At 57.4% G+C, this 24,888-nt stretch overlaps 1 protein-coding gene across 4 annotated transcripts in view; it reads left to right on the forward strand.

The window, feature by feature from the left end:
- The window catches only part of RPS6KA2 (ribosomal protein S6 kinase A2), a 296,857-nt gene that overhangs the window by 33,605 nt on the left and 238,364 nt on the right, over nucleotides 1-24,888 (forward strand). For 2 of the 4 annotated variants that reach the window (XM_082730472.1, XM_082730475.1), the window contains exon 3: nucleotides 12,474-12,524. In XM_082730472.1, the coding sequence (XP_082586598.1) occupies nucleotides 12,474-12,524 (51 nt within the window). Of the gene's footprint in view, nucleotides 1-11,754; nucleotides 12,385-12,473; nucleotides 12,525-20,652; nucleotides 20,675-24,888 lie in introns of those variants that run through there. The other 2 variants (XM_082730474.1, XM_082730476.1) reach the window with 2 other exon arrangements.

Below are 24,888 nucleotides of genomic sequence, written 5' to 3' on the forward strand. Positions count from 1 at the left end.
AAAGCCTCCGTCGGCGATGGCCGCCTGCCTTGTGCAGGGACAGGGGTCCCGAAACACTCGAGGAGGGGACGGGCCAGGAAGGCTCCATGTTTGTGTGGCGTGCGGTGCTAATGGGAAATAGGGCTCAGGGAGGGAGTCTGTGCGGGTCGAGGCTCTGTGATGCCCCTCGGTCACGCTCAGTCTCCCACAGGACCCGCTTCAGCGTCTCACAGGTGTAGGGTTTTGGAGAAAAGCAATCGCGTGTGTATGTTTTGTGTTCCTTTAATCTGAAGACTAGGTTTCCCTATCCTCCCCTATTGTAATGATACTGTGGCCCAGCCTGCACTTCTTCATCCCACACCCTCACTTCCGGGGCTTTCTGCCGCCGCTGGGTGCACACGCTCACACCTGTTTCATCACCTGCAATCAGCTCCGTGTTCCGTGTGTGTCCTGCCACGCACACAGCCAGCTAGCACGGACTCCCACGCTTGTATGTTTTCTTTTTCCTTAAAGATGTGTGCATTTATTTGAGAGAGAGAGAGGGCGTGCGTGTGAGCAGTGGGGGAGGGCCGAGGGGGAGGGAGAGCGCCCCCCCCCCCCCCCCCCGCTGCGCACTGAGCCCGGTGCGGGGCTCGATCTCACGACCCTGCCATCATGACCTGAGCCTAAATCAAGAGTCCGAAATTCAGCTGACGGGGCCCCACCCACTGGGATGCCGTTTTCTTAACGTTTTATAACTTCCCCTAAGATCCTTAAATGTTTTTAAGAACTGTAGCATTTTCCGTCCTATAGTTACACCATGTTTTATTTGTAGCAGTCTTTGTTGTTGTGTATTTGGGTAAGCATTCAATTTCTCACCGTTATTAAAAACCACTAATCAATGTCTATGTTCTTACGTCTTTATCTTTGGGTAAACGCCTAGTTACTGGGTCAAAAGACTGGATTTTTCTGTATAGATACAGTTGGTATCTTGTGAGTCCGCTGCAAAACAGTGTTCCTGGGCCTCATCTGGGAAGCACAGTTGATTTCCCGGTTTGAGTGTCTGTAGGACACTGTGCAACACGCACAGTGAACGCGTGTTCGCGGCTGGACGCGGCTTACCCCAACGCAGGTGCCTGTGTCCCACCCTCTGCTGAGAAGCCGTGAGCCGGAGGCCCGGCAGGCGCCCTGGGAGGGCCACTTTGGAAGCAAGGGGACTGGCAGCTGGCCACCGTGGTCAAGAAAACAGGCCTTGGCATCTGTGAAACCATATCTCGCAGCGCTGGCCATGTGACGTCGGGGAAGTGACCACACTCTGCCATGCTCCACTGCTCAGGGGAGCACTGAGCTGGGGCCTGGAGGAGTCCCATGGGGACCAGCGTGCCTGGAGCCGGAGCTTGGCAGGCCTCGGGCGCCTCCTGGCGCACTGCGTCCAGAAAGCAACTGCTTAGGAAAGACAGATGCTCTGGCACATCAAGAACCACCGCCCCGCAGACCGACAGAGCAAACGCTGTGTTGTCCGCACGGCCTCTGACCTGGCGGTGAGCGGAGGGAGGCTCACAGAATCAGGGGGACCTGCCCGCTGGCATAAAGGGTGCCGATGCACGGGGGCTGGGGAGGCCCTGAGTCCCTTCCTTGGCTTTCTGGTCGGGGAGAGACTTTTCCATCAGGTTGGAAGGTGTGGGTACTGCAAGGGTGGTTGGGGGGGGGGTCTTGTGATTTCAGAATGGGAACTGCCTGCATGGACGAGAGGGCCGTGTGGCCAGGGTCCTCGGAAGATACAGACTAACAGAGGGTGTGTGTGCGTGCGTGTGCATGGGTGTGCGGGTGCACGTGCATGCATGGGTGTGTAGGTGTGGATAGGTATGTGTGCGTGCACAGGTGTGCAAGTATGCACAGTGTATGTGTGCAAGTGTGCAAGTATGCACAGGTGTGTGTGTGCAGGTGTGGACAGGTGTGTGCATGTGTGTGGACATGCAGGTGTGGACAGGTGTGTGCGTCTATACACACACAGGGGCGGGATGTACCGTCAGGGACTGGCCCCCATGGTCCGGGGTGCTGGTCCACCTGAGCAAGGGAGGGCAGGCTGCTGGACGGTGCTGTGGTCTCAGGCCACCTTGAGGAGAAGCTCTTCTTTCCTGGAGAGCCTCAGTCTTTCCCCCCGAAGGCCGTCCACTGGAGGATGTGGCCACCCTAGCGCAGAGGGCCATTTGCTTTACTCAAAGGCCACTGATGTGAAGCTGAAGTGGGTCTAACCCTTCGCAGTGACATCCAGGCTACTGCTGGCCCAACACCTGTCCGATGGCCGGGCCGGGTGAACACACATGTTAATTGTCCTGGAGACCAAAGGCCTGTCATTGGCCAGGGCTGAGCACAGTCCCTGGGTCAGGGGTCTCCGTGTTCCATCTGGGGCAGAGGATGAAGCACTCTGCTGAGCAAATCAAAAGTTAACTAGAATTTATGAAAACGTTTATAAATGTGTGCTCCCGCCCTCCATGCATCTGGTGTGTGTGGTCACAGGGCTGCGCTGGGAAGGGGACCGTCCCCTCTCCCTGGAGCTAGGTGCCTCTCAGCTCTGCGGTGGGGTCCAAGGAGCCCCGCCCGTGCTCAGGAAGGTTTAGGGAGGTTGGCCCAGCTCCCTGGGCCTCAGAGTGAAGTCATGCTTCCTCCCGGGGCTCTAGCTGAGCTACAGTCTGACTATTGGGGCTTCTGAGCCCCTCTGGGGGCACAGCTGCGGCCGTGTTTCCCAATCTCGTGCATGTGTGTGTGTCTCAGCCACACCCAGATCCTCCGTCTCCGGAACCTGCCAGGACCCCCAGTGGGCTGGAGTCTTGCTCCTAAAGATGCAGCCGGGGTGATCTCACAGCCCTGGGGACACCGGCCATGTGCAGAGATGGTTTTGGTGGTTGTAACTGGGACAGAGGTTTCTCTTGGCACTGGAGCGCAGGGGTGCTACTCAACACCGTGCATGTACAGGACCCTCTCCCCCAATAGAGGTGCCCATTCCACAGGTCGGTAGTGCTGAGGTGGGGACCCAGGGCCCCGCACACTGGCTCCCGGGGAGAGCTGGCCCCTGGAGCCTCTGAGCCAGCTTGAGGATCTGCCTCTCGTGCAGTATCCTCTGGGCTTCTGGCTCACAGCTCAGCTCCGCGCTGAATCCCAGGATACCGTGTCCACGCCGGGTCTCCCCGGCCAGCTGATGGCTCCCTGGCCGTCCACCAAGTGCCCGGCCAACCCCAGTGAGTGCAGGGGCTTCCCAGGCGTGCCTGCTTCCGTGTAAGGTCAAAAAACATGTGCCAAGTGGTGGGGACAAGCCCCTCACACTAACATTGTCTTGGAGATCCTGAAAGGCATGGCGCAGTCATGGATAATCAGGAATGACATGAAACTAGTTTCTGGTTTCTCTGGGAGAGTCTTTGGTAAGGATCCAACTTGGTCTTAAACACGTTCTGGAGACGGGTTTTCTCTTCTTCGTGTAGCGTTTTCTCTTCTCTAGCTTACTTTTGGTAAGAATGCAGCACACGGTGTACCATGGATTGTGTGTTACTGCCCTTAGGTTACTGCTAAGCCGTGCGGTACAGTAGCCCAGTAGCGGTTAACTCTGGGGGAGTCCAAGGCTACGTGTGGGTTTTCAACGACATGGGGGTGGGCATCGTGCAGGGGTCAAAGGTGCTTCACGCTCTGGTGTGTGGGTGTGTGTCTGCTCCACACCTGGGGCTCTGCCTTCTGGTATCACGTGCTGATTTATTTTCCAGAGGCCTGGTGCTCCCCAGTGCAGCCCAAGAGGGAGGAGCGCAACGGCCTGGGGCTCTGCGGGAAGGAGAGCTCTGACCCGCCACCTTGCGCTGCTGTTTCTTTAGAGGGAACTTCTGGTCCTCAGATGCTGGGAGAGGACCTCAGTGCTCCAGAAGGATTCGAGGACAGGAGTTTCGAGTCTAGCAGAGTCACGCAACACACCTGAGTGGTTATGATTCAATTCCTTGGACTGGGATGGCCACACGCACCCCCGGATCCGTCAGTGTGACCCACCCCGGCTGATTTGCAAAGCCATGTCAAAGGAGCTCTGTGTAGCCCGGGTCTCTGAACTGGGCACCCGTGCTCCACAGGTGTAGATGAAGACCGTCAGTGGCATGGCAGGTGCCCCCTGAAACAACCCCAGGAGTGTCTTCCATGTCTGGACTCGGCTCCTATCTCAAGGTCAATGGCTGCCATGGTCTGAAGGCTCAGCAGACTTCGGAACTCATTCCGTGGCTCTCCCAGGCTGGCCCACAAAGGCATGTGGCCTCGGTGGCTGTGCTTGTTGGCTGGCGCCGCGGTGACAAGCACCACAGTTCCGGAGGCTGGACGTCGGTGGCCCAGGGGTGCGCAGGCTCACCGCCGTCTGCTCTGCTTGGCTTGCCGACGGCAGCACCTGCTCCACACGGGGTCTGTGTGTGCTCCTGTATCCTAATCTCCTTTCCTTACAAGGACACCGGTCCCGTCGGATCGGAGCCCATGTCATGCGTCACCCGCTTTAACCCAATCGCCTCCGTGAAGACCCTTCTCTGGGAGGGTCACTCTTTGAGGTCGTGGACGTTCCAGCTTCAACATGTGAATTTTGAGGGACACAGTTCAGCCCGTGTCAGTCCGTACCTGTAAACGGCAGGTGTGTTCTCACTGTCCACGTGGGTGGGATCAGAGTCCGTATTCCCTCTTGAAACTTATTTTCCAAAAGCTCTTGATGCTGTTTCTGAGCTTTACTCGTGCTCGTCACGCGGTTCTGGTCACTCACTCCGAGTCCTGCGTCGCGTTTCCTCTCCGTCCCCCGAGGACCGAGTCCGGGGATGTCGGTTTCTGTCCCTGTAAGCTGTGCTCCGCGGAGGACCCGTGCCTTCCCGTGAACGTGCTCTAGAGTTTGCTTCTCCGTGTGGATACTTAAAAGTGACATCGGTGGCCGTAAGGTGCGTGTGCTTCCGGGACTGACTTGGGACGGACGGATCCGTCTCCAAACGGGCGGACCCATTGACTCTCCCTTCGGCGAGTCACCAGACGTCCTTGTTCCGGACGCTCACCACTCCCACTGAGACGCAGTTCGGAACCCTTCGGCTATTTTTTTAAAGGCTTATTTGTATTTATTTTCGGGCACTGGGGCAGACCGAGAGGGAAAGAGAATCTCGGGCAGACTCCGTGCCTGACGCGGGGCTCGATCTCGGGGTCCGGGGATCACGACCGGAGCCGAGATCAAGAGATGGACGGCGCCGCCCAGATGCCCCACTTCCGCTATGTTTAGGAGCGAAGAATCTGCTTATCTGAGGAGGATGAAAGCCCCTCTCCGCCTCTCTCTGCTTGACGCGTCAACACTGATGTGTCTCCAGTGCTGACTCTTTTCATGACACACGGGTTATGAGTATGTCCTTCGGTCTGGGGCCTGTTTTGATCTTGTGGCGTCTTTTGTCATGCAAAGTATTTCTTATTTACATGTAGTCACATCTATCGATTTTTAAAAAGATAATGTGTGGGTTTTTGACTTGTTCGAAAAATCCTTTAACAGTTCAAGTAAAAATACAATCTCCTGAATGTCCTTTTACCAGTTCTGTAGCTCAGCTTTTTCCCATCTTGGTCTGGCATCTATTTTTGTCCGCAGTAGGAGGCTGGTCCGTCACTTGGCCGAACCCCTCGTCCGTCCCTCAGCGTCCGGTCTGTCCTTCTCCGAGCTCTCGCGTGTGGGACGGCCTCTGGGCTCTGGGGGGCTCCTCGCACGGATGCGATCCCTCCGGCACTGCCGTGGGGCTGACACCCGTCCGGTCGCGCGTGTCTCCGGCTTGTCCGTCTTCCAAACGGTGTTGGCTGCTTCTCAGCCCTCACTCGTTGACTTGACTCCCAGGAAAAAAGATTCCTGCTTGGGTTGATGATGGTCACTGCATAAAATGTATAGATGCATTAGGGAAAAGGGACGACTTCTGCTCCTCCCCCTCCTCCAGTGAAGATTTCCATTCCGGAATGGGATATTTCTTCCTACCTACTTTGGTTTTCTTTTATTTCTGTCAATGAAGTTTTTCATATTTTCCATAAACTCCTTACACACTCTCATTCGAGACACTCTTTATACTTCGCACTCTTTATACTTTCTCTTTTCTTGTCTTTCTCCCTCCTCCTCCTTTTTGTAATTTTGAACGCTGTCTCTTCAGATGGTTTCCTGCTCATGGGCAAAAGCTCCGCTGACTTCTGCATATTACTGCCATGTTCGCTGACCGTCACCCTCTCTGATTTGCAGGAGTAAGTTGTCAGCCGGTGTGCTCGGATTTTGCGGAGGATTAAACAGTCTCTGACCACCGTGTTGTCTACATCTACATTTATTTCTACTACGTCTCTTTTGAGCTTGAAACTATTATTTTATGTTCTGTTCCGGGCCGCCCGCCGCTGTAGGAAGTCCGTGGTGCGGCTGGGCCCTTCTCTGGCTCTGCTGGCTTCTCCTCAGGCCACATCTCGGGGTCTGAGATTCGGGACTGAAGGTCACTTTGGAGCCTCGCCCCTTGGGTACGGATCCCTGGCAGCCTGGCTGCGGACCGTGTCCGTCCATGGGGCTCCCTGGTGGGTCTGCGGCGGCTCAGGGGGGTTCCCGGTGTGGAAGCAACATCCGTGTGGAACTCAGCGCGACCCTCCCGTGACTTTAAATCCACCGGACTCATGGGGTACAGGCCTGGCATGTTCAACGATCGGGATGACTTAAAAAATCTATTTTACCAGAGCCCGGACCACGGGAGGTGGATTTCCTGACTCTCACCGCCCAGCGGCTGCTGTCCCAGCGGCCCCTCCCCAGGCCGGCCGAGTGTCCCGGCTTCCCACGGCCGGCTCCGCACCAGCCCCTCGCTCACGGGGCCAGCTCTCCTTTCCCGGACCTGCGCGCGTGTGAAAACCCGCCACCGACAGCAAAATGACAAGCAACCCGATTGGAAAAGGGCAGAGGACGTGGACAGACATTCCTCCAAGGAACCCACACAAGTGACCAAAAGCGCGAGGAATGATGCTCTGCGTCGCTGACCCTTAGGGACATGCAGGCCAGACCCACGGTGAGGCACCATTTCACCCGACTAAAATGACCAGAAGAAGGCGGGGGAGAAAAGAAAAGGCCCAGTAACAAGTTCTGAGTGAGGAGCTCCAAGTGCTGCCGGTGGGCCTGTCAAGTGGCTCCCCGGCTCTGGAAGAATCCGGCGGTTCCCAAGCCCTGTTACTGGAACTCGCAGCCGCACCACGAGACCCAGGCCGGCCTGGGCGCGTCCCGGACGCCGGCGCAGGCTGTGGCAGCTCGGCTCGCAGGTGGTGGCGGGAGCAGCCGGGGCGTCCGTCGGCCGGCGCCGGGCTGAGCGAGGAGCCGAGGGCCGCGCCCCCGTGAACGGAACGAGGGACCCGTGTGCTCCCGCCGGACGAGCCTCGGGAACACGACGCCGCGGGAGGGAAGCCGGTCGCCCAAGCCCCCGGTGCTCTGTCAGACTTCAGAGACGACAGAAACTGCGAGGCCGCGGTTGGTGGGGGTCCAGCCCGCGGCCCGTGTCCTTCAGTCCCTGCGGGTTCCCCGTCCCTCCTGCCACGCGGGCTGCTCATCAAGGGACGTTTCCCCGTCGTCTCTAAGTGTGCGTGGTGACATCCCCGTCACTGATGTCCCTGCCGTTTGCCGGAAGTGCACGTGCTCCGCGCGGCCCCGTCTGTTCTACCACTGGGCTGACCCCTGCGCCCCGGGAGGGAAGGAGCACGGAGCGGCGATCCGGAACCTTCTCCAGCTGGGGCCCAGCACACGGCCTCTCGGCTCGGCTCATCTAGAAAGACTCTGGCCGGCCCAGGACCGCGGTGGCTGGCCGGGGCGGACCTCCCCGTTGGTGCGGTCACATGGTCTCCACAGCCCTCGGGGGAAGAGCCACCCAGACACAGCCCAGGGTCTCGGGGGCTGTAGGCCCCCGGCACAGGAAGGGACGCGGGGTTCTGGAGAACAGCCCTGACCGCTCGGGCTCTGTGGGACCTTCGTGCTTGGTCCCTCAGGGGAGCACATCCGTGAGGTCACGCGGGTCAACGCCACCCTCTCTGGCTGCGGAGCCCAGGCGGGGGGATTCAAGCGGCCGTCCCAGTGCACCTGGGGAGGAGGAGTGCCGAGCCTCAGGAGCACGGCGGGGAGCACGGGGGGAGGACCGCGGGTCACGGACACACACACTCAAACAGCGGGAGGTGGGCCTGTGTGGGGGTTGGGGGGCGTGTGTGCCGGAGCCACACCCCATCACACATATTTAAGAATCAATACCGCAGAGAAAAGGGTGCATAAACCCGACGTCTTTGTTTGGACATTTGGGAACTTTAGAACATTCTGGAACAACAGAATCAGCACTGATTTACGGCCCCATTACCTACGGGAAACGGGGTTCAGCCCCAGCCGGGCTCACCTTCCGGGGACGCACTCAGCGGCGGACAGCTCTCCGGCGCCATCTGCTGCTCGTCCGTGGCGGTGCAGCCCCTCGCCAGGCCCCAGCCAGAAACACAGCAGTTAGGTCCCGTCCGGCACCCCTGGCGTCAACTTCCAAGTGATCCCAGACCCGAAACACAGATGCCAGCATTCGAGGGGCGAGATGTCTCTGAGCCACTCGGATTTGGGGAGCGCCTTCCTGCAAGGTGGCCAACACGGACGGGCTGCTGCATGCCCTGCGTCCAAAGCCTGTTGCCCTTTCTCCCAACTTCCCCAGAGGCCAGGTGCTGCCCCAGCTGTGCAAACAGGGAAACCGAGGCCACAGCTAACGGCTAAGTCATCTGCCCCACGACTGGTGGCGGGAGACAGCCTGGAGCCTGAGCCCTGCACTCGCTGCCACTGCGCCTGCTGTGTGTCTGAGCCGGGGCGCCCAGCCTGCCCCACGACCACACGGTCAGCCCTGGGCTCGGGCAGTAACTTAAAGCCACAGCAACATTCCAGGAAAACCCGTGCTGAGCTTTCTCAGCATCCCAGGTGCTGGTTTCACCGAGGGAAGGATAGTGAGTATTCACGCTATTGCCTGCGTGCCTGGCCAAGCGGGGCTTGGGAGGACGGTGCAGAGTCTGCAGGGTACTCCGGTGTCTAGTGAACAGGGACTCTGGGAGCAAGCCAGACCCCTGTGCATTATAGAGTTGGGCTGTCCACTCTCCTCCCTGGAAGGTCAGTGTCTACAGACCTACCGAGTCACAAGACGCTTGGCCATCCAGACTAGGAATTCCCAGCGCCGTGAGCACTACAGTGGGGACCTCTCACTTGTTCTGTGGCATGTGATTGCTTTCTAGGGCTTTCCAAAATATTCAAGTCATGTTTTTTCCAGAATGGTTATTGACACTTTGTCTAGATATTTCTGATACTTTCTTTCAAGTTAACAAAGCATCAGCATATTTGCCCCGTCCGCTTCTTTTAACAAGTCTGAGGAGTTTGCTCTTCGTGGAACACACCTGGACTCCCGTCTGTGTGTGAGCTGCCTCGTCCCCTCGTCCCTCTAGTTTTTCCCTGGGGAGCCGACCGTGATGCTATTGAACTTGCACCAGGTGTGTTTTGACAAGAACACGGTCACGGGGTGTAACAGGAGGACAGAGGACGGGCCCGACTCCTCTAGCGATGGAAGCCCGAGCTGGCATCTCGCGGCTCGCCGCTCTGTCGCCTCCACCTGCCTTCTGTGTCCTTCCCTACCTGCTGTAATCCCAGGTGCTCCGAGGGAGGAAGGTGGGACCTGCAGGGACGTCCTCTCCGCTCATCCTGGATTGAAATGGGGTAGGAAGGGTGGGGATCAGCCCTTTTGGAGTTGAAAGACCCCCTGCTCTCTGCCCCCCACGTGTGGCTCAGGAGCTGAGCCTGGTGGCGGACAGTGGAGTTGAGGGAACGGAGAAGAGTTGGGAAGAAGGGACATGAAGGGGTCTGCGGCTGGGGGGGGTGCCCCTGCCGGGTGGTCAGTAGACCAGCATTTCACTGGGAGGGGGGTGCACCTGCCAGGTGGTCAGTAGACCAGCATTTCACTGGGGGGGGGGTGCACCTGCCAGGTGGTCAGTAGACCAGCATTTCACTGGGAGGGGGGTGCACCTGCCGGGTGGTCAGTAAACCAGCATTTCACTGGGAGGGGGTGCACCTGCCGGGTGGTCAGTAGACCAGCATTTCACTGGGGGGGGGGTGCACCTGCCGGGTGGTCAGTAGACCAGCATTTCACTGGGGGGGGGGTGCACCTGCCGGGTGGTCAGTAGACCAGCATTTCACTGGGAGGGGGGTGCACCTGCCGGGTGGTCAGTAAACCAGCATTTCACTGGGAGGGGGTGCACCTGCCGGGTGGTCAGTAGACCAGCATTTCCTTCTGTTTGGCATGATCTCCCCATTTCCTTCGCTGACTCTGTTGGTGAAGTGGGGGACCCAGAAAATGAGGGGCAAGGAGACTCCATGACTGTGACTAAGAACACGCAAATTCAGCATCTCAAGTTGAACACTCAGTACTCACAGCCTGGGGGCTTCAAGCCAGCCTGGGCTGGGGGCACCGTGTGTGCTTCGGCTCCCCCATAGAAGGTGAGCAGTCGGTGGGGCGGTCACGGGCTTGGGTCGGACAGTGGGTGAATGCACGTTTCTATGGCCCTCTGGGGACTCGCCAACACTGCACTGATACTGCATTAGACCTCATGCTCTTTTTCAAGTTACAGAAACCACCAAGTGGCATAAGCACGATGGGCAATGTATTGGCCCCTGAGGTTGGAAAAGACAGTGCTTCTGGCAGGTTTGCATGCGAGGCCCTAACACGGACTGTCCCTCCGTGCCCAGGCAGGCGCATTTCCCCGGGCACGACAAGCACAGACTCCGGGCCAGAGCGACTGCGAAGCCGGCCGCTGGGACAGCCTGGGCTGTGGCTCTCCTGGAGCCCTGGGCAGGCCTCACCTGTTGGCAGGCTTGTCCTGTCTCAGAGCAGACACTGTGCCCGGACAGCGACCAGGCCCGAGGCATGGCCCTGCCTGGGCGACGGGTGATCCCGGCAGGCTCAGGCTGTCCTGGGCTTCCCGGGACTGACTCCCCGTGGACGGGAAGGCGCCTTCTCCGTGAACGGGGACAGGCCGCGGGGAGGAGGCCCACGGTGTCTGCCGCCTGTGCCCTCTGCCGGCCCAGTGCCGTGTGTGTGCTACTGAACACTCCCCGTCCAGCTCGGGGACAGGAAGCAGGGACGAAGGGACAGGAGAACGAGACTCTCGACCTTGACCCCACGTTCACAGCACCCGGAAGCACGGTCGGCTCTGACGCAGCAGGATTCTGTCCCTGCATGGCTGAGGAGGTCGTCCGGGACTGTGCTGAGATGCAGGTGTTTCAGGGAGCCTGGGGGCACTCGGTCAAGCGACTGACTCACGGTTTCAGCTCAGGTTGTGATCTCAGGGTCGTGGGGTTGAGCCCCGTGTGGGGCTCTGCACCGGGCTCGGATCTGCTAGAGACTCCCTCTGGCGCCCCACTCTCTCTCCCATTCTCATTCTGGTCTCTAACGTAAATAAATAAATAAATAAAATCTTTTTTAAAAAAAGGAAAAAAGCTTCAGATGTTTCTAGCCTGCGCTGACCACAGAGAGGCAGGGCTGTGGGGAAACCGAGGCTGTGGCAGGTGGGTGCCAGGTGTGTGGGAAGGCAGTGACAGTGGAGGTTGAAGCTGAGAACATCCACGGCCAGCAAGGCAGAATTCTCCTGCGGCGGATGCCTCGGGCCTCTCTGTGGTCTGTGAGGGGGCGCGGGTGCCCCAGTGGTCATGAGCCGTGATCTCTCGTGAGGGGGCAGGAGATTCGTTTAGCATCTGGTTTCCTTCCTCCCCTTATTTTGCAGCAGAGATGAGCCAGGGAGCAGGAGGGGAGGAAACAGAACAGGGAAACTGAGACCTGTGGTTTGGGGGTGCAGAAACAACCAGCCTGGCTTTCTGTTTCCACGTTCCTAAAGCACTTTGCTAAGTAAGCTCTGCGGGCTGCTCAGACTCATCTAGCCTGAGCGCGGTGTGGGGTGAGGCAGGGATGCTGGCAGTGGGTTTCTGGCTTGCGCCCCACGACGGAACCCGGCTGGGCTGTCGCTAGCCGAGCACCCGTGTGCGCTCAGACCCCAAGCCCTCGCGGTCCCGTAGCCAGAATGATCACCTCCCAGGGAACCGAGAGCCGGCAGGTCACCTTAAGACGTCTGTCTCGTTCCGTTAGTGATAGCCCCTGCTAATTAAATATGTGTCTGGACGAGAAACCAGTGACTCTTTGGGGTTTTTTTGTTGTTGTTGTTTTGGGTTGAGTTTTGAGGTTGGTAATGGGGACATCATCACTTCCTTTGGCTGAATTGTAAAGTTGCACAAAACTTTGCAAGTTCCTTTCTTCTGCTGTTTGTGCTTCCTGGAAGATCGAGCGACTCTTCTACTTCTTTAGCACCATGTGGAGGTTAATGTTTAGAAGCAAAAAGCTCCCCGGCTTGGTGAGTGTCTCCCCGTCCTCACCGCACAGCGGCTCGCCGGTGCCGTCCTACGACTTACAGCACTTTCTCTTTCCTTTCTGCTTCGACAGGGCAAGCAGGACTCGGCCTTGCCTGAGACCAAGCCAGCGGCGCCCGTGGAGGTAAGAGCTGCCGCGCTCGCTCGTCTCCGCGAGACTCTGAGCTCCAGGTTTAGGAGAAAGTCGCGTGTGACGTGTTCTTTCAGCTTCTCGGGTTCAGTCACCGCTCAGTCCAGCAGACCCGGCGGGGACGTGTCCTTGGGGTGGGGGGCGGGGGGTCCCACACAGTGAAGTTTAATTATCTGACATTCTGGGTGACGTAGAGACTCGCCTGGGCTCGTGCAGTAACGTCTCTGTGCAGCAGGGGTCTGCCTTGCGCGTGAAGTCAGGATGGTCTCCTGCTCCCCTGACGACGGCACGTTCTGTTCCGAATCTCTGACCCCCTGGGACATCATACACGGGATTCCATGAGCGTTATTCCTCCGACTCTATCCCGTCTTCAAAATCAGCCGGAGTTTCCTGGCGAGAGAGCCCTCGGAACGAGGCGTCCTGGGGTGGGGGCTGGCCCCGAGCTGGGTCTGCCCGGAGCGGCAGGAGCCCTCTGGCTGCGCGCAGAGGTCAGGTCCTCATCAGAAGTTGTTCTGGGAATTGGGCCTCAAATGGGTCATTTTAGATGAAGGCAGGTTTCCTGCAGTGTTTTGAGCGGCATGTGGTTTGAGCAGTAATGTCACAAGTAAGAGGTTGGGTGAAGTGGTTTTAGGGCTGTTTTGCTTCTGCTGGCTCCCACGGCGCCACTCTGTAAGACGCCGTGCGCTCCGCAAAGCCGTGGCATCTTTGCCCGTCAGGCTGCCTGTTCACAGCGGGCATGGTGGGAACAGAACGAGGGGCCGGGCCTTCCGGGGGCCAGGCAGGTCATTTGAAACCGGGGTGCCGGTCAGGCTGGTTTAACGTCTCTGAGAGCATCGGACTTCGTTCTGGTTCACACTAAACAAAATGCACACCAAACCCCCATGCAGCATCCGGCAGCTTTCTGGGGTCCTGCTTCCCCGGCCTTGTTGAGGGGCTGGGCTGCCCTGTTGCGTGAGCCCGTCAGGGGCAGTGCACAGAAGCAGTGGGCTTCCCAGCATCAACTCCATGGGGATGCAAGTCCCAGGGACGACAGAGAGTCCTGGCCCGTTCCAGGATCCCGTGTCCCGGAGCAAAGGAAGCCCGTCTATGAATGGTCAGTCTCGCATCTGACCGCGGGCATCCTCGGGAACGAGCTGACCACGGAATTGTACTGTTGTGCTTTTAGCATACTTACGGTACTGCCGTCTGCGTCCAGTCGATTTTTATAAGCAGCTTAACGCTAAGAACCTGGTGGAGGAAAGGTTCTCTGTACCACTGTGTTGTGCCAGTTGGAGCTTCCTTGGTAGACATAAACGTTGTGTTCGTGGCCCTGAGGGTTGGGGATGGACTTACGGTCTGTAACATCTCGAGGCGGTTCTCGTCACTTTGGCTAAGTGGCCGGACAGGCGTCTGAACGTCCGTTTGCTTTGCAGCCTCGTGCAAAGGTAGAGACACTCGAAATAAGGCATCTCGTGGTGGGAGGGAACGGCCCTTCTCCTCTCGGGACCTCCTTGCAGTCTGGTTTGTAACCTGCTCACGGAAAACCCGTTCCGCTCTCGTTGCGGATCCCTATCAGCTGGTGTCACAGGTGGGACGGAGGCGCCCGGAGGGTGCGGCATGGGGCGCAGGCGCGGGACTCTGGTGCTCGCTCTGCCCTCAGGGTGGGGGCCCACCAGGCAGCCGAGCCTCCCTGCTGGTTGGGCTCCGGGTGAAGGCGTCCTCCTCCACGCCTACCCCAGAGACGCACAGGGGACCCCGTGTCACCTCGCAGTCCTCCTCGGAGGGTGGAAGACAGGGCACGGAGGGGCCCTGGGGTGGATGGTAGGGAAGGCGCATCAGACCCAGACCCCCATGCGGCTGGTCACACGTCTCCACGGTCCACGCGGGCGCCCAGGGAAGGGTCCAGAACAGCGGTGGTGGCAGAGCAAGCCGAGACAAGAAGGAACACGTCTGCGACCTCTGTGAGTGTTCCATCCCCCGCGAGTCCTCAGGAGAGAGACGAACGCACGGCCGCTTTCCTGCATTTAATCACCGGGCGACCCTCCACCTTCAGCGGAAACCCAGCAAGGCATTTAGGGGCCGGTTCTCTGCTAGGAACGCCTTTGGATTGACGTCACACTTTGAACTTTCCCTTCAGGATAGTTGGAGAAAAAACAAACATTAACTTCGTGGGAAAATGTTGAACCCCAAAGTTTAGCGTATTTAGCTAGAGTCTAGTTCCCAACCGAAGCCAGACAAGACTGAGAGGAAAACAAAACAAAACCAAACACCAAAAAAGTCTCAAGTCTTTCTTAAGTTCTAGGATCACAGGTGATTTTTTTTTGGTGAGACTTTTCTGTAATTTTCAAAGAATTCTCTACTACTTGTGAAATAATTATATTTGAAAAAAATAATGAGCTAGGGCTCAAGTCATCCTAAAAGTATTAAAGTGACTAGAATTGTTGGGTGGTGATAGATTATCGATGTCTTGGATTCAGTGACATGGAAAACTCTAGGATCTTCGGCGATGTCGCCAATTGAAGGTGACGTTTCACGATATTTAGTGACGAATAGCACAAAGGCATTCAATTCAGTTAACTGACAAGTCACTGCGAGTTACGAATGCAGCCCCAAAGGACTTGCTGTCATAACCCGTATCCCAAGCACCCCAGCGGCAGCTTTCGTTTGAATGTGTGATCCACCTCGTGACCTCCTCCCGTTGTCCTCATAGCCACTAAGATACCGGCTTCGGGTGAACCTCGAGAAGCAGGAACGTCGCCGTGGCAGATGTGGGGGTCGATGTCCGCCGAGGACCGCTCCTCACCGAGCACCCGCCACCCTCCCTGGCAACTTGGCGGGCGACTTTCCCTTTACTCTTCCTGCGTTTCCCAGGAGGCAGGGCAGGGCAGGAGGCCAGAGGGCGTTGCTCTGTCATGCAGCTGGAGGGGAGGCTCGGCCTCCTGCCTTTTGGACGCCTGGGACGCATTTCACGTCGTTCTATGGATGCCGGCTCGGCCTCTTACAGCCCAGGCTCAGGTTTGGGCTGAGATCTCTAAACCGTGGTCCTGGGGGAAAAAAAACAAAGAGCTACCGGACATTATGGCTGCTTTTTATGATCTACGAAACGGAAAATGAAGCCGTTATTTCTTTATGACGGGGCAGCTTATTTAAGCCTCCGCATTGATGTGCCGGCGCCGCCTCTGAGCCGTGGGTGCGTCAGGGAACCAGCCCCTCGACCCCACGGCCATGGAAGGTGTCAGAGCTGGGAGCGGCCAGGGAGGCGCTGTGGGCGCACGTGGCCGCAGGTGGTCGTGGACAGGAGAGCCACTGCTCAGCGAGCTGGCCGGGCGGGGTCACCTGCGGAACCGCGGCCCCGACCACGCCGGGCTTCTCCCAGCCCTGGATTCTCGCACACCTTTGGAGACACTACTTCTTTGTCTGGAGACGTTATGGTCCTTACAGTGTTGGCCCCACAAGGGCCTCGGCTGGTTTTTCCGCTGGAGGGGTGGTCCGTGTTCCTGTCTCCGTAAGCGACACTACTCGTCCGATATCCTGATTCTTCCTTTGGATATTCTCCTTCCTCAGCACAGGGCAGTCTCTCTGTACGACCGTGTCGATGGCCGGCAGCAGGGCCTTGCAGCGGGGCTAGGGAGCGGCTGGACCAGAGCTGGGCGAGGGTCCTTTCCTTTCCTCACTTGGCTACTTGGTGACTAGGACCTTGACCCAGGCTGTGCTACCTGCTGGGCCTCTGGACTGCAGGGAATTAGAGCAAAACCGTTGGATCTTTCAAGGACTTTGTTTTTCTTTCCTGTCTGCTCGGACACACCCTGGTGCCCCTGCAGATACAGAACGTGTGCTGCGAAAACATCTCACACGTCTGTGAAGGTGGAGATGTTTGCTGCCGTTGGTCGCCGGAGTCCTTCTAGACACACTTTCCCTCCCATTACTAAGAGCCCGTCCGTGATAAAGGGTTTCCGCTGCATTTTCTAGCTCCTGTGCTGAGGGAAACCCGTGGCGCCCACGGGGGCAGAGACAGCCCCCTCCTGACCTACGCACCTGCGAGCCCTGGGCTGGCTCTCCTCGCGCCTCAGCCGCCCGCGAGAGCCTCCTCTTCTCTCCTTCCCTCTCTGCCCCATAGCAGCCTCGTGTGCTGCTTCAGTTCTACCACAGCTGCTCTGCGAGAGTGCAAATGGACGACTGCAGCCTGCCCTCTTCCCTGGCCCGTGGAAAGGAAGGACACAGCAAACATATCATGCTGCCTTGGGCCAGGCCTGGGCTGGTCTGTCTGATTCCACGGGGTCTCGAGAAATGGGACACCGATACTAGGTTTTGCAGGGGAAGCCCCGTGGTCCACCCGATCGTGTCCGATGGAAACGTGAGCGGATGCCTTCTGTGGTGGTTTGTTTCTTGGGTGTAATTGTGCAAGCGTCTTCTTTCTGCCGGTGAGGACGGGTGCCCACGGGGACGACCGCAGCCGTCTCTTTAGGGTACTGGCCAACACACAGGGATCGCTGGTGCTCAAAATTATGTCTTTTGAAAAAGTATTTGGAAGATGAATACGCCGGGATTGCCATGGAGCTCTACCACGGCATGAAAGGCAGTTGCTTGTCAGTCACCATGACAACGTCCGGTCCTCGGGCTCACACACACCTGCGATTGAATTCCATTAGGAAGGGAAGGTCGCCAGCGCCCCTAGATTTACCACGGCCGCGGTTTAGCTAGAGACCAAAGACCCGATCCGCTTGCTAATGCGTTTTCAAAAGCACCGAGTCTTCGAGAACTACTTCCTCATCCTGGCGGGAGTGTGAGCTGAATCGCGGTTGGGACCCTTGAGGTCCTGAACAACCAGCCTGACGGTTTGAGGGCCGCACTGTCCAGACCCTCTGCTCCCGGGTCCTCCCTCCCTGCCCCCTCTCTGCTCACGCACGCGGCCGCCAGGTGAAGACGGGGAGGGAGACTCTATCCAATGCCCCGGCCGAAACACGGGGCGCAGGAAGAGGACCTCTCTGGCCGAGCTTCTTCCCGAGCTTTCTGCAGTGCACGTTAGCCTGGGCCAGCCCGTTTCCCGGGGAGGGCAGCAGGCTGGGTGTCTCCATTGGAAACCAGCTCCTCACCCTCACGGCAGCCGGGGCGCCTCCGAGCGTGACTGGGCGCTGCGGAGACGACTCCTGGACAGCTCTCGGTTGTTCTTCGTTTATAGGAGACCAGGGAGCTGCGCCCTTAGAAGCAGGTGTTGAAGCCTTTGATTTTATTCTGCCTGGAAAATAATCAAAGAAACTATGACCCCAGACGAGCCCACGGTCCTTCTCCGAAGGGCCACCCCCAGGTGACACGGGAGTCACCTGAGCTGGGAACCGCCCCGCGTGAGAGAAGTTTCATTTTCAAGGGGTTACGTCTGTTTCAGGTAGAGACAATGAACTTCCCGTGTGTATTCCCCGCAGTTGTGATCATATTAGAACCTCAACAACCCTCCCTCCACCAACAAAAATTCAGTAAAAAATTCCAAGTTTCAGTCAAGCCTGGATACAATATTCTTTCACTGAAGCAAGGGATTATTAAAACAATCAAAATCTCCAGGAAGGATCACAGGAGCCCAGGTTTTAAGGAAAGTGTTTTATGTGGTCGTCCTTCGACGCTCCGGAAGACCGGGGAGGGGCTCGGCGTGGTGAGAACTTTCTGCCAGGGGAAGGCCATTTCCAGCTTCTAAGGTTTGAGAATCCCAGACGGACCCGTGCAGTGACCGTGTGGGCCCGAAGAAGAGATAAGAAATTTGTGAGAACAAGGAGAAGATTCCTTTCTAGTGATTTTCCGATGTTAGTATTTTGTGCCAGCTCTGAGGACCAACATGGAACAGAGATTTGTTTTTTCTTTTCTTTTTGAAGCGGGGGCACTGTTCTCCACGGTCACAATCCGGCCTGTGAGCAAAGCATGCTTTGTTCTCAAAGCGCGTAAGCTCAGGGGTATGATTGTTCACTTAGGACGTGCTCGTCCTCGGTGGCCCCAGCATGGGGAAAGATGTGAGTAAAACAAGCGATGGAGGCACGTGTTCTGAAAATCCTGGATTTCTAGGTTCCTGACAAAGTCTGTCCAGCGGCAGGTGTGAAGAGTAGAGTTCTGTTTCAGAATGTGCCTCAGGAGGGCTGACCTGGTCATGACTCTTCCCGAAGCTCTTCCATTACTACTGGTGTGTGGGCGTGTGCACAGACGGGACACGGACAGGGATGAATGTGTGCGAGTCTGACGGTTGTGTGTGTGTGTGTGAGTGTGCACGGACAGGACGCAGGGATGAATGTGTGCGAGTCTGACGGGTGCGTGTGTGTGTGTGTGCGCGTGTGCACGGACAGGACGCAGGGATGAATGTGTGCGAGTCTGACGGGTGTGTGTGTGTGTGTGTGTGTGCACGGACAGAACGCAGGGATGAACGTGTGCGAGTCTGACGGGAGTGTGTGTGTGTGTGTGTGCACGGACAGGACGCAGGGATGAATGTGTGCGAGTCTGACGGGAGTGTGTGTGTGTGTGTGCACGGACAGGACGCAGGGATGAATGTGTGCGAGTCTGACGGGAGTGTGTGTGTGTGTGTGCACGGACAGGACGCAGGGATGAATGTGTGCGAGTCTGACGGGAGTGTGTGTGTGTGTGTGCACGGACAGGACACAGGGATGAATGTGTGCGAGTCCGGTCTGCCGTTCCAGGAAAGGGACGTGTCGCGTACATTCTCCGGCGACAGTGGACTGAGTGGGAAGGTGTCTGGTTGGAACGGGTTTCCTGGGACAACAACCACTTGCGAGTGGACAGTGGTGCAGCTCGTCCTGTTTGGCGGGGAGCGGCGTCTCCTGCAGCGTTTCGGTGTGGGGAGGAGATGGATGGGGCCGTCCTAGGTCGGGGCGGCTTCCATCCCTGACATCTCCAGTTTCTTCTTTGTCTCGGATCCCTTCTCTCCACGCCCTGCATTTTTATACCGACTTATTTCTACTCCTGCTCCGAAACAACGACTTCTGTTATCTGCCAGCCAAAAGCTGATTGTCAGTGGATTTTCTGTGCTGCATCTTTAGATCTTAGGAGGAGAAGCAAATTAGGCACTCACAAGAAGCTTTATTTATTTATTTTTAAAGACTTTATTTATTTATTTGACAGACAGAGATCACAAGTAGGCAGAGAGGCAGGCAGAGAGAGAGGAGGAAGCAGGCTCCCCACGGAGCAGAGAGCCCGATGCGGGACTCGATCCCAGGACCCCAGGATCATGACCTGAGCCGAAGGCAGAGGCTTTAACCCACTGAGCCCCCCAGGTACCCCATCACAAGAAACTTTAAAAACACCAGGGCTCTAGGTGCCACCCTGACCTCTCCTTGCTCCCAGGTTTCGTGTGAAACCTCACACACTTGCGGCACGGTGAGATAAGGCTCGGTGCTAGTGACAGACGCAAAGGCTGGTTGTTTTGCAGGAAACAGGGCACTCCGTTGTCACCAGGAAGGCAAAGCTGATTTTTCTGTTGCCCAGAGAGGCCCCACACCCAGTTAGCCGGCAAGAGTGCTCCGCTGAAGACGGAAAGCGTGCGGGCGTGAGGCACAGGTGTCAGCCCGAGGGTGGACAGTGAGTCCCACGATGCTCTTGCAGAACCCGTGTCTGTTAGTGGACCCAGGGCCACCTGAAGCAAGAAGTCGCCGTTTTTATGTGCCCCTCCTTTGCCGGGTAGTGTGGCCGCGCTGTGCGGGGGTGGGCTGCGAGGTGGGCTGCGTGGACGGGGCTCCCCGCCTGCCCCCTGCAGTGCGGCCGACACTTTGGAACATTCGACTTCTTCCCCGTGAAGCTCCCGCTTTGATGGCTTCAGCCGGATGTTGTGCGAAAAGCTGTGAGGGCTCAGCCGAGTCTGTGAGCTCCCCTGAGAGCAGGAGAGACGCCTGGCTCCAGGCGGTTCCCCTCCCACTTCCCCCCTTCACTTGGGAGCCGGCCAGGCTCCGCGGGAACAGCCCACCGCAGGGTGCCGTGGGCGCGGGGAAGTGAGCGGGTCGAGCTGCCGGCGGAGGCGCCGGGTGGAGGGCGGGCCGAGCTGCAGGGGTGCCCACTGCGGCGGCAGCAGCTCGGGCAATGGCCCAGACACCCCCCCGCAGGACCGGCCTCTGGGCTCCTGGGCGTGAAGGATGATCAGGTTGCCCCACAGGAAGCTGCACAAACTCTTCCTCAGGAAGGTAAGGGGGCGACGGGGCGCTTGCACGGGGGGCCCGAGGCAGGGCTGACCGTTTGCTGCTGGGAAGTCCCTGCTGTCCTCTGTCTCCTGCAGGGAGGGCGGGGGTCAGAGCGTGCGGAGAGCAGGTCAGCGGCTGCCCCCGCTCCTGCCCCAGGGCCGTCCCCGCCGATGGCTGCGCCGTCCTGCGCTCGCGCCGTCGCACACTCAGGGAGGGCAGGCCCGGGGCACAGGTGTGCAATGCTGGAAGCCCAGGGAGCGAGATGGCGAGGCCGGCGCTGTTGGGAACCGTTGCGGAAAGCGGAGGCTCTACGAGACGTTCCCATTCAGCAGGCCGCCCTTACACTCTTTCCTTTTAAAAAAATTTCCATCAGAGTAAAATGCCCATCCCAGAAAAATCTGCCATTTTCAAAATTGGCCGTTTTCACCATTTCACATTTTCGTCAACCATTTAAACCATTTCCGAGCGCCCCGTGGGCAGGGGTGTCTGGTGCCCACCTCGGCCCCGCGACTGCCCCCAGCACCCTCTGCGGAGCACCCCCGGCTTCCCGGACGGAGGCTCTGCCCCACGGACACGCCGTCCCCATCACTCGGCCCCCGCGCTCGCCCGCTTGTACGACCGCTCACACACGTGGACCCCAGGCAGCGAGCCTTTGCCTCTCTGTACGTACGGTCTGAGCCAGGCCAAGTAGCCACTAGTCTGTCTGTCTGTCTGTCGGATTTGCTGGAGAAACTGCTTTGAGCTGTAGTCCTTGGGGAGGAGGCTGTGAAATACTTCCAGAAATCACCGACACACCGACACGGTATGGGATTTGTGAGTCAATGCTTTTTTGAGAAAATCTGTGATTTTCCAAATTCATATATATATCTATTTTTATGCTAGACAAGAAATGTTCTGATTTCTCTTGTTTCGCTTTAGTAAATATCTTTAAATGGTTGTATGCTTGTTGTAGGCAGTTTTGTGGCTAATCAAAATGTTACTTGTAGATCCGAATGCATGAAGATATAATTTGAAGATGAACTTGGGTTTCACTTTTTAAAATCACTCCTGAAATACTATTTGTAGTGATTTTTTAAGCTGTTTCCGTCCCTTTGGGGGTTAAGTACCTGAAGCATTAAGGAGATAAGGGGTGTGCCCTCCGTGCCGAAGTGTGGACGGATCTACACGCACAAGTTCACCCCGGACTTGTGCCCCCCTGCCCACCCTGCCACCCGCCGCCATCAACCTGCGTCCTCACGTGGCTGCTGGCGCCGGCGGCGTGAACCCGGAGGCTCTAGGAGTCCGTCCTCGCTGATGTGCCTCCTTTCCCCAAAGACCTCAATAGGGTGAACAGTTCTACTCAAAATGAGATTATAAAAACAAGTACGTGGTTGTGGGGTTGGGGCGGAAATAGATAGAGAAAATGAGGCTGAAGCTGGGTGTGTGCCCCAAATGGAGGGCAGGCGCTCCGCACGCTCGCGGATGGGGCGCCGTGGGTGTCCTTCTGAGACCACCAGCTCCCTGAGCAGTAGGACAGACACAGCCTGAGCGAAAACAAGCAAAACCCCCAACCAGGCATTCGGGTTAACGCATGTCTTTGTGTTCCTGAGCCCAGAGACCTTCCTAGAGAGGACAGCACGAGAAACGCGGGAACAGTGCCTTCTGCCGAGTGTGCAGCGTTTGTAACCGTGTTTTTTGTAATGCCCTGAATTGTAGGCTCAGGGGGTAAGACCAATACACAAAACACAAAAGCACTTGAATCAGAAGTTGACCCCCCGCAGTCCAGGCCGACAGCTGTCTGGGGATCTGACGTCACCAGGGACGTCGGAAGCCACGCGGACAGACACGTGGACGTCGGACCTTCGGACGGTGCTCTGGAACTCTGGGGAGGGAGCCTGTGCGTTGCGTTCGGATGTCGTGGCCTGAGTTCGGGTTCCTCGACAGGGACAGGGATACAGAGTTTCTGTGCCGCAGGTTATGAGAAGGGGCTCACAGAACTGGGCCCTGGGAGGGTCTTAGAAATCATAGAGTCTGGTACTCATTTTCCAGACGAGGAGACAGAGGGTCCCAGACATCGAAATGCCCAAGGTCACGCCGTCAGTGCATGGCAGAGTGGGGCTCTTCTTATGCCGGGATGGGCAGCTGTGTCGTGGGTCAGCACTGCCCCCAGAGAACAGGGATAGGACCCTACCCACCCGCGCCACCCATCCACTACCTCCTGTACTTGACACTCTGACATCTGGGGAGGCTGACCCCTGAGTGACTGCCCCTCCCAGCGGGAGCCAGTTCCTAGACACGGCAGATGGCTCACCGGGAGTGCGCCTTCCACCTGCAAGCTGGTCCCTTCCGCGGGGCTCTCTCACTCTGAGTTACGAACCCCCCATCCTCCTCATCCTAGAGAAGGGACCAGACAGAGACACCCCTGCCCTCCGCACCCCTGAGCAGGTACCAGATAACCTTGGCCAACCTGACACCCTCGAACCCACTGAAATCCTCCAAACTAGTCTGTCCTGAGCCTCCTGACCCTACCTCACCTGTTCCTTCCCATGGAAACCTCAGTAAAGGTCCCCCGTACCCCCTGGCCCTGACTGACCTGGCTTCCCCTGTGGCCCTGCATGTCAGCTGTGCCCCTACCTCTGGGGACGGGAGTCACAGACCGTCTTCCCGATGGCAGCTGTCTCCTGCCCGCTGGCCTTGCCATCCCCAAGGACTTATCCAGCCTGTATTGTACAGCAGTGTCCATTGTTTCTGGAACGTTCCGTGCACGTGTTATGTGGACTGAGGTGAGATTCCGTCGACATGGCTGAGAGCATGCGGCAGGTGGTGATGATGAGGTCAGCCAGGAGGGCGGGGCCCGGAGGCCCTGAGAGGGGGTGGGGACTGCGTCCGGCTGGGGGCCTGGGCCGAGGAGAATCAGCACGAGAGAGCATCGCACAGGAAGTTCACGGCACGAGCAAAGGCACCGTCCAGAATTGGGTCCTTGCCCTGGTGTCGATTAACAGCGTCTGGCAAGAACGTGCGTTCAGGGAGCAGACCCCAAGGTTCCGGCTGTTGACCCCGGAGCCCCCGGGTAGCTCATTCGTGGGTTCTCCCCGTCCCACGGACACTGAAGACGTTTACCGAGCACGCTGCGTGATAACAGTGATAACGTCACCATGATGTCCCACAAGCGTGCGTCACCACGGGTCCCGGGACCAGCCCGACTGTGTCGCAGGTGGAAGGCGCTTCTTGCGGCGAGAAACTCTCACCAGAGTGTTTGATCTCTTTCCCTCTGGATCTGCTCCTAAACCATGATGTGACTTTTTATTAAGCTCGTCTGAACCAAAGTGTTTTTGTTTTTACAACGCGCCGTAACGCTAGAAACTTGGCTGTGGAAGAACAGGGGTGGTGGTGATTTTTGTGTGTATATAGGCATTTTGTGTCTGTAGGACAAGATGAACCCGTCCAACAGCATTACCTGCAGCTACTCTGTAATCAGAAGTATAAGCAATACGGGCGCCTGGGGGACTCAGTGGGTTAAAGCCTCTGCCTTCAGTTCAGGTCGTGATCCCAGGGTCCTGAGATCAAGCCCTGAGTCAGGCTCTCTGCTCAGCGGGGAGCCTGCCCCCCCCACCTCTCTGCCTACTTGTGATCTCTGTCTGTCTAATAAATAAATAAAATCTTAAAAAAAATGAAGAAGTATAAGCAATAAAGTTTTGGCTTGCTAAAAACGAGGAGGGAGAAATACAATGACATTGTTTTAAAGACTGAAGCTTGAGAAGGGTTTCTGGGGCATTTGAGGGACACTTAGAAGACTGATAGGACAGAAGTGTCCAAAGGCAGCCACACGGAGGGTTACGTAAAGACGCTGATACAAAACGTACCGTTTCTTACAAACTGGTTGCCGGTCAAGGAGAGAGGAGAGAGTGCTTCGGAAAGTAGAATTCAGTAACCGTTGGCCCATTGACTGATTCTCTTCTCATTTTAGCAACGAAAAATTCTGCTTTAAAGGAAATTGATAACAGTGAAACCTCATAGAAATTGAGAAGAAGTCAGGTAAAATGTAAGCAGCTGGTGTCGTAGGAAAGAACGGGAAAGTCGTTCTGGAAATGCCCCCGTCTGACGTCTCACTCTGGCTCGCACAGTGAGGACGGCCTTGCGGCACCCCAGACCCCTGATCCTCTCAGACCAGCAAAGCCACCAACCTGGGCTTCATTTCTCTGCTTATCATAGACTCCTGACCCATAAGACATAAAACG

This window comes from Mustela nivalis, assembly GCF_964662115.1.
Source record: "Mustela nivalis genome assembly, chromosome: 5".
Taxonomy (NCBI): domain Eukaryota; kingdom Metazoa; phylum Chordata; class Mammalia; order Carnivora; family Mustelidae; genus Mustela; species Mustela nivalis.